General features: G+C 34.1%; 1 protein-coding gene across 1 annotated transcript; it reads right to left on the bottom strand.

The window, feature by feature from the left end:
* Positions 1-1,068: 1,068 nt before the first annotated feature.
* On the bottom strand, positions 1,069-6,171 carry LOC132164556 (uncharacterized). The gene is made up of 11 exons (XM_059575089.2): positions 5,883-6,171; positions 5,657-5,687; positions 5,402-5,550; positions 5,024-5,115; positions 4,916-4,923; positions 4,739-4,810; positions 4,336-4,503; positions 3,854-3,949; positions 2,977-3,099; positions 1,439-1,570; positions 1,069-1,324 (listed from the first exon to the last, which is right to left on the bottom strand). The coding sequence occupies exons 1-11, from the start codon at positions 5,900-5,902 to the stop codon at positions 1,319-1,321; spliced, it is 897 nt and encodes a 298-aa protein (XP_059431072.1). The 5' UTR covers positions 5,903-6,171; the 3' UTR covers positions 1,069-1,318.
* Between the last annotated feature and the right edge of the window lie 2,861 nt (positions 6,172-9,032).

Raw genomic sequence — 9,032 nt, 5'->3', positions numbered from 1 at the left:
AAAAAAAAAATTATAACACTGGTGTGCATGACTGTTCATGCACGCCAGTGTTATATAAATCACTGCTCTTAAATTTGATATAATAAACTTAAGTCGCAACTTCTGATTGGTGTCACACAGACGCTCTTTTGTGCTACCACTCATGGAAATTGCACTCAATAAAAAAAATGGAGGTACTTTTTGGTTCTATTGAATGACAATGTTGTAAGTTGTAAATAACGTTGACGTAACGTTAACTTAACGTTAATAAAGTTATTTGAGAAATGAGTGACGCATTGTTTAAGCTATTGGGTACCTTTTTTTTTTTTTTTTTTTTTTAATGCTCCCATTTAAAAATGAAAAGAAAATGAAAAGGTTTCCAATTGGAGGGTAGTCGCTCCCCTCATTTTAGTGGGTATCTTTTTAGAAATTATAAAATATAATTAAGGGGTGTCAGAGTCCATCCAATCGGATCCTCTCCATATGAACAAGATTCGTCAAGATACATTCATTGTCGTCTTTTAACGACTCAAAGTTTAAAAACTCCTAAGGATAAGTTTAAAAACTCTTAAAGATATTAAACTTTCAATTATTTCATTTCGTTAGATTTTCCGTTGAATATGTTAGTCTTGTCAAAATTCTCGGAATACCCTTATATTTCTTTTATAAAAAATATTTTTTTAAAAAATATTGCAAAGAAGTTGCAAAAATATTGCAAATATGTTTTTTTTTTTTTTAATAAAAAATAAATGTCTAAATCTTTAAAATTTTTTATAATTTTTTTAAAAAAAGTATTTTGAGAATTTTAACAAAATTCTAACAAACTAAGGTAATTAAAACAAATTGAAAATTTAATACATTTAAATTTTAATTAAGAGTTTATAAATTTCGAGAAATAATTTCGTGAAAGTTCAAGAGGATTGATTTTTTAAAGTATTCCCTTTTTCTTTTTATTTTTTATTTTTGCATCTAACAATGGGGATCCTAGCATCTAACCATGCTAGCCACAGGTATTACCTGATGATTTTGGACCCTTTCCATCAATTGTCATGATATCAAAAAACATGAAGAAAATTGCACAAAAACGAGTAATTTCAACAAATTTCAGTAAAATAATGTGGTCATAATTAGGATGTCAACAATAATACGAGTATCCGGATTGCTTCTACAAGCTCATATGCATTTTTTTTTCTTTGTTTTGTTACAATACTTTCCCATGGTAAAGGGGAAAAAGCAAATGAATTTTCGTTTTCCTTTGTTTTCTGTAGTAGCCACAAAGAGAAAGCATCAATCCTTGACCTTCACTTTACAAGCAGTGGTCTCCAACTCCTGTGCTATGCTACCCCTTTAGGTTCAAATGGAACAATAATTCCAATATCAGATAATATATGTTGTTTTGCTGTCTACTCTATTGGTCACATTTACTATGCAAATATATAAACAGCAAAAATTAGCTTACACTTCGAGTATCAATGGCATGTGCATGCTGTTGAGAATGAAGGTCAGAGTTCTTGCCACAAATGTCTTCACTATCATGTGCTCCCCCATTGAAATGATCTATGCTCATCATTAGAGCTGGCTTGACGAGTCTCTGCTTTAGAGCACAGGAAGTATATGAAAACTGAATTATCTAAAATTTCAAAAGAATTGTAGCAGCAAAAGCAGAAACAGGCAGCTAATTCTTCAGTCAAACAATAACCAGAGAAATGTTCTGGGGCAGTGATAATGGAAGCTAAGATTGTTTTTGTTAACAAAAACAGAAAGTTTCAGAATTATTTTGCCAATTTCCATCCTGGAAGCCTGCAGAACCCAAGTGCATGATGTTTCAGTCCTATGATACTTTTATTAGAAGTCCATCTTTCTGGCTAACTCCTGAGTAGATTGTAGTAGTATTTTAGTTGGGTCTCTCAATTGTTGTAGAAATCGTCTGTAAATTGTAGGAATCCTTTCAGTTTCAATGGTGGTTAGGAGTTTATTCCCAAACATATATTTGAAGGAGGTTCAGGTTCTGTTTTAAGAACCTACCCTTTTTTTCTTTCCTTTTTTATGAGCATCACATCAGAAACTAAATCTAATTCACATAAAGTGCAATATCTTGATCATGTAGAGAATTTATGAACTGATTTCATGAATGTTCGTCATGGTGACTTCTAATATAACATTAACTTCACCTTTATTTTGTAACAAATTCCTTTCTGATGATTAAAGAATGTAATCGGTGCATTATAAATGCCAATATGGGGAGGGGGGGGGGGGGGGGGGGGGGGGGGGGAGTCCATCTTTTTAAGTGCTTAAATGATTGCAAATAAGCACCCAAAAATGTACTGGGTAGGAACAAACAGATATCAATTATTAACATATAAAAATGAAGCAATATAAGATTCTGCCCCGTCATTCAATATTTTCAAATTTGATGTTTATTTGATACACACTGACTCAGTGATTCAACAAGAATTGAAGAAACTAGGAGCTCTTACTTGACCTAGGCCACTTTCCTTTTCTTTTCTTTTCTCTTTTTTTTTTTTTTTTTTTTTTTTTTTTTTTTTTTAAAAAAAATTTTTTATTGTAGATTTTTAATGGCTAGGACAATTCATTCATTCTGCTAATCTACAAGATGCTACACAATATACTATGTTTGTCCAGTTAAACTAACAAAAACTAGTGCTAACATGAGCAAATATGAAAAAGAAAGATTGCATAAGATAACCAATATAAATTCCATCCTCAAACATGAAAAACGGAATGGTGACTTCACATCCAAAAACAAAAATCTCTCCAAATGGTGAGTTCAGGAAAATTTGCATATGTATACGCGCATACACCATATAAACACACATATACATATACTCTTTGGCCTAGGAAGCGCAATTATGCTTTGCTACTAAAGCTATAAACTTCCATGTCTAATACTTAAATGGAGAACTGCAATCATGCATTTATTTACTGATTCCATCAAAATCCTACCAATGAGTTTTCGGAAGTTTGGAATCTTCTTACCTCATTTAACGTAGAGTCGCTTTGTTGCACGAGTTCAAACATTTGTTGCACAGTCATCCCATACCATTCATCAATCCAACCAAAACAATGACGATGACTTTCCAAGAAAAGAGCCCTTTCACCCTATGTATTTTTTTTATTTTTAAAAAAAGAAAAGAAAAAGAAAACATGTTAATATTTTTCTTTTGAGTGGAGATGGAAAGATTTAATAATTTAATCATTGTTCAAGCAACACTATAGTAATAGTAAACAAAGGTAACCAAAATTTTTTCTTCTTTCTAATTATCCATTCTTCTTGTTCTTTCATCTTTATCCTTTTTTCTTAAATTCAAGCAGTTTTAAAGGCTTTTCACATACTCAAGGGACACATGTCATAGTTATAGAACAAAACTTTGTCCGGTTTTAAAACTTTCTTATCTCAGTCCTTTCTACTCCTATTCCCCTTTTTTACCCAAGGGATTTGGAAAAATAAAAATAAAAACATAGAATAGAGAACATGCAGGGAATAGGGATTAGAATCTGATAAAGCTCTGCAATGTACCATGAGCATTAGAATGGGTTTTCTTGAATTTTTTGTTCCCTTTTCTTATACCTAAGTTTCCTTCACTAATTATGTAAACAAAATAATTAATAGTGCACAAAAAGTAACGATTCAGCATCCAAACATTGATTATTGACTTATGTTATAATCCAACTGCAAATTTATATTTGCAGTCAAAATTTAAAGCATTGATGCTCAAAATCTGGTTGGCGTCTACTTAATGGAATCTGTATTTCATTTGGCAAGTCAGCCCAAAAAAAATCGACCATTGGGATTGCCAGATAATTTGTAGTCAAAGTAATACATTAAGAATCTTTGAAGTCAAAGAGATAGTACCGCTAGCAGAGCCAGTTCAAGCCGACGACCAAAACCCCAATATGGTGCATCAATTGTCACCAATTTGTATGCAGTCATAACTGGATCAGACCTTTCCTGTAAATGAATTTCACCATCATTAAAAAAAACAAACTAGTTTTGCATGACCATTTGAGAAACATGCAAATCAGAAGGTGCACTTCAATATTTTAGAAAGAAAAACAAAAAATATATATATCCATAAGATATTTATAGCCAAAAGCAAATATAATTGTGTAAGGATGAATGACTAAAAAAAGCATATAGAAAATGGTTCATTTTAGAGACAAAAATTTGAGCTTTGTGTGAAGTGAGGTAAGGGATCTGGGAACTCTGCCCGAACAGAGAATAAAGAGGTAAAAAGTGAGAAAAAGCCCTTCGAAGAATGGAAACAAAAGAATCAGGACTATGCACTTCAAATAAATTTCATTAACAAAAATAAATTTATGCAAGGAAATTCCAACCTGCCAACGCTTCAGAAGTGGACCACGGCCAGTTCTTGCGGATTTGAATTTAGAAAAGTCTAAACTGCACCTTCCAACTAAGTGACTCCAACAATCACTTCCTGGAAAAGCTATATCAATATATTCGACCTGCCTGGCTGCCAGCTGTTCTTTGCTTAGACCATGCACCTGGTTTGTCAGCTTCACAGTTGAGAGAGACCGAAAAAACCAACAAAAAAGTAGAATAGAATGCAATTGCTTGATGAACAATTTAAACCCACGCAATTGCTACAAGAGGCCAAAGAAATGAACAAGAAAAAGAAAGGTAGAATAGAATGTGATGAACTTGCTAACATAAGGATAAAGCTAAGGATTTTTACTATTTCAGTCAAAAAAGCCAATAGAGAGATTCAAAGAAACTAACATTTTCTGAGTGCCCATTGTCAGCCCTATGAACGGTTTCAATGGTTAACTGAAACTTGGTAAAGTATGTGCACTGCACAAAAGCCAAACCAATGAACATGTTATTACTGTGAACTGTAACAACTGCCCAGTAATATTTTTGGAACTGAAATTTGATTGGGAAAGAGAACAATTATACCTTCAGTACTGAGTAATGCAGCATCCATTTTCAGATAAAAACCAAAAAGACATCAATAGAAGTATAAATACAAACACATAGAGTGAAGCAAAAGAGGACATGGCAAACCTGATTTGCATCTTGGGTATGCGTTCCAGGCTTCCTCTTGCATGTTGAGAGCATGTGCCGGTGCAAATTTTGTAAGCCAAGCAGGCACTTTACTGCAGAAAGATTTCAATATTAAGAGATCATAATAACTGCCACTTAAATAAGATGAAATTTTATTCACAACCAACAATTTTCTAGAAATGATCTACTTAAACAGAAATAATAAAACTAAGTAAAACAAAGGCCACCAAGTAGGTGCTCTTTCAAGCACTTGAGCACTAGAATCAAAGTCATCATATTGATTCTAATTGCCCACTTTACCCCTTTTACAAACACTTGTGTATTTAAACAACTTCTTTCCATTTCATTATATAAAAGTTATCATTATTATATGATTACCTTTGTAGACGATAAACTTTAGAAGTGTATTGACCCTTTCCATGCACACCATCTTCGAAGGGTCTGCTCTCAAGCACTTCAATTCCTTCAGTACCAGTCGTGTTCTGCTGCTGCATCTTCCTGACCATATACATCTGCGCTGTCTCATACTGCAAACAAAACAATTGTGGGGAAAAAAAGAAAACAACACAGTCCTGTCAGAACCGAAATGGGGTGTTTCTGTCTCAAAAATTTTAAACCATTGTCCTGTTTTACCTCTTCCAACGACATGGGCATCACAATCCGACTTCAAAATATCCCCCATCGAGAAAGTTATCAGCTAAGGAAACCCAATAAAAACAGTATGAAGAAAATAATACAGAAAAAAAAACAAAACAAAAAAAAAAAAAACAGTTTCATTTCAAAAACCATAAAATTTGTTTAATTTTCTTTTCTATTTCCTGAAGTCAGCCAATGGGAAAACAGCAAAACAGAAGGATACAATTCCTTGATCAGAACCATCTCCGGGAGATTCCTTCAACTGTGTCAATCGGGTTGCAGTGAGATACGACTGAAACGGCGTGTAGCTTCAAGAGCAGACAGAATTGAACCCAGCGGAACCAAAGAGAGAGCAGGAGAGAGAAAATAGGAAGCAAGTGGAAACTACGAATGAATATGCTCTTGCGGAATGGCTGGTGATCTGCTTTTTCGTGGCTCGTGGGTCGGTCTGAGAAAGATGGACAACGATGCGTAGGCGTAAACGTTAAGGTTCTTTCTCTTTCTTTTTCTGTGCAAATGGTTGAGGTCCATTCAATGCGTCGATTTGACATTTTGCTTTCTTACTCTTCATTTGGACCGCGTCCTCCTCAGACGGCACCGCCAAACGACTTCAAACAATTTAGCCGAAAGAGCAATAAGATTTTCGTCCCCATTTTAATTAAAAAGTTATATTTTCCTCCATTTTAAATTTTAATTATTGCTTTTTAAAAATATTTAAGAAAACTTCACTTTAATCTCATGAATCTCTACGCGATTTGACAAATTCTTAAATTTTTAAATCTCTCAATTTGGATCCCTAAATTTTTAATTGCTCTCAATGTGAACATCTTCGTCAATTTTAGCCGTTAAAAAAAAATAATAATAAAAAATAAAATATCCCTAATTTTCATTTTTTTTTTAAATTAAAATTTTTTTTGAAATTAAGGGTAAAGTTAAAATTTTATACAAAATTTAAGGGTGAGAGGTTTTGTCAAATCACATGGAAGTTTAGGAGGCTAAACTGAAGTTTTTCCAAATATTTATAATATACTCTGTGTGAGAGCGTTTTCATCCCACTCAATAAATGTTTTAATTTAAATAAAAAGTAATGTTATATTTCACCCTCATTTACTTTTTTTTTTTTTTTTTTTAAGTGGTTGCCGTCATATCTACAGGTATAACATGAGTGTGAAAAGTAACATTATTTTGTAGCTAAAAATGATTACTTTTTTTTTTTTTTTTTTAACAACCAACCTTTTCAAATCACCTATATCAGCTTAACATTGTAACATTATTGAGACGAGAACATTTAAAGAGTTAAACAAAGCATATATCATATTTGGATGGAATAAATTTTTCATTGTATCTATGATATTATTTTATTAGAACTAAATGCTTTATTTTTATGAAATGAATAAAGATTAAACATTGTTATATATATATAAAACTATACACACGGCATCATCAAAGAATATTACAATTAGAATTTACTAATTCTACTAAAAAAAAAAAATTTAGAATTTACTAATGGCGTAATCAATATGGGTAAGATTCTATTAATAAGATTTTGTCAAGGAAGATAAAGTAATTAATTATTGAGTTTGATAATGAAACTCATTTAATACAAATTTATTTAGAAACTAATATGGTAGTTTATAATTGATAAAATAATTAAGCAAAAAATCATACTTTTCAACTTATTTTTTATTTTTTATTTTTTGAGAAAATACCAACGTCACTTTTATTAAAGAACCAAACAGAAGAAGTAAAAAAGCTCCTCCTAGGCAATCGCATGACTACAATCCGAGAAAGCATCATATCCAAATATCTCTAATTTCTCCCAAATGGCCTATTGAACAGCAGAATATGCCACCTCAAAGGGTACCCATTCCATTGCTCCCATAAGGTTCTTCGAAATCAGAGGTAGGTCGATCCTAACTTCTCCTTCGCAACAGAAAACTCGAGCATAGCGTCTCTGACCTGTTTAGCCAGTATATTCGGGTGAAGGAAAGGACCCCCAAAAATAACTTCATTCCTCCAGAACCATACTCTTCATGCAATCCCAGCAAATAGACACATCTCCTCCTCCGTGCAATTCTGGAACATATGCTCCACCACCCGCCTAAAGGTTGGTCCACAACAAGAACTCTTCTGGAATTTTTTCAGGCTCCCACTCCAGACATCTCTTGCTGAGGGATAGTCCCACAAGAAGTGGAAACGTCTCCTCATCTAGACCACAAATGGGACATAAGGCATTAGTGGTTACCTTCCTTCTAAAGAGACTTGCTTTCGTATGGAGAATTTCATGACAAGCTCTCCAAATAAAATTCTTCTCCGCATCGGGGATTGGTAGCTTCCACAGGGACCTCCATAACTCATTATGTTCTACGCTATAAGAACATCTGGCTTGCACCTGCAATTCCTTCGCCTTGGCCACATGGTAAGCACTCTTGACAGTAAAAACGCCATTTTTCGTTCCCCTTCATATGACAATATCATTCTGGTTTGGACTAATAAGAATCGACAAAATTGCGTTAACCTCGTCTATGGAAAATAGGCTCCAACAATTTAAATCTCTATCAATGAGCTCAACCACCTTCACATCTTGGTCTAGCACCCATTGGACAGATTGGATGGCAAAAGTTGTCGGCATAGGGACCCATTTATCACCCCATATCTTTGTATTTTCCCATTCCTAATCCTCCAAAATAATCCCTCCTTTAGAAGGTCACACGACCCCTGGATACTCCTCCATGCGTAAGACGGTTTGTTCCCCAATTTTGCATCTAAAATGGAACTATTAGCATAATACTTTGCTGTCAAAATTCGGGAGACTAAACTATCCGGCCTATCCCACAAACGCCAACATTGCTTGGCAAGGAAGGCCTTATTAAAACAGGTGAAGTCCCGGAAACCCATCCTTCCTCTTGACTTCGAGACGCCCATTTTGCTCCAACTCATCCAATGTATTCCCATTGCACCCCACCAAAACTTTTGCATGAGGGAATTAATCTTCGAACACAAAACTTTAGGGAGCATGAAGATACTCATACAATAGGTCGGAATCGCTTGTATCACCGCTTTAAGCAAGATTTCCTGCCCCGCTTGAGATAGGAATTTAATTTTTCAATTCTGTAGCCGCTTCCACACTCTATCAACAATATCCTTATATTCCTTAGTGCGAGATTTCCCTACCAATGTTGGCAAACCCAGGTAAGTATCATATTGTTGTGAGCTTGTAATTCCCGTCACCTCAAGGATTTGTTGCCTCGTTTCCACCAGGGTATTTTGACTGAAATAGATGGCCGTCTTGGAATTGTTCAATCTCTGTCCCGAGGCTAGTTCGTACTTCTTAAGGAGATTAGATAATTTATTCCAATGACCCAAGTCCGCT

Source organism: Corylus avellana, chromosome 8 (assembly GCF_965113065.1).
Source record: "Corylus avellana chromosome 8, dhCorAvel1.hap1.2, whole genome shotgun sequence".
In the NCBI taxonomy this organism is placed as follows: domain Eukaryota; kingdom Viridiplantae; phylum Streptophyta; class Magnoliopsida; order Fagales; family Betulaceae; genus Corylus; species Corylus avellana.
The sequence above is the reverse complement of the archived record's forward strand: the minus strand, read 5'-3'. Positions and strand labels throughout refer to the sequence as shown.

Bases quoted from the DNA above. Each gene is read 5' to 3' on its own strand.
- LOC132164556 (XM_059575089.2), bottom strand. From the start codon at position 5,902: ATGGTTCTGATCAAGGAATT. The intron at 5,688-5,882 runs GTATCCTTCTGT...GATATTTTGAAG, and splicing joins ATGGTTCTGATCAAGGAATT to TCGGATTGTGATGCCCATGT. The intron at 3,950-4,335 runs GTTGGAATTTCC...ATTCATTTACAG, and splicing joins CACTTCTGAAGCGTTGGCAG to GAAAGGTCTGATCCAGTTAT.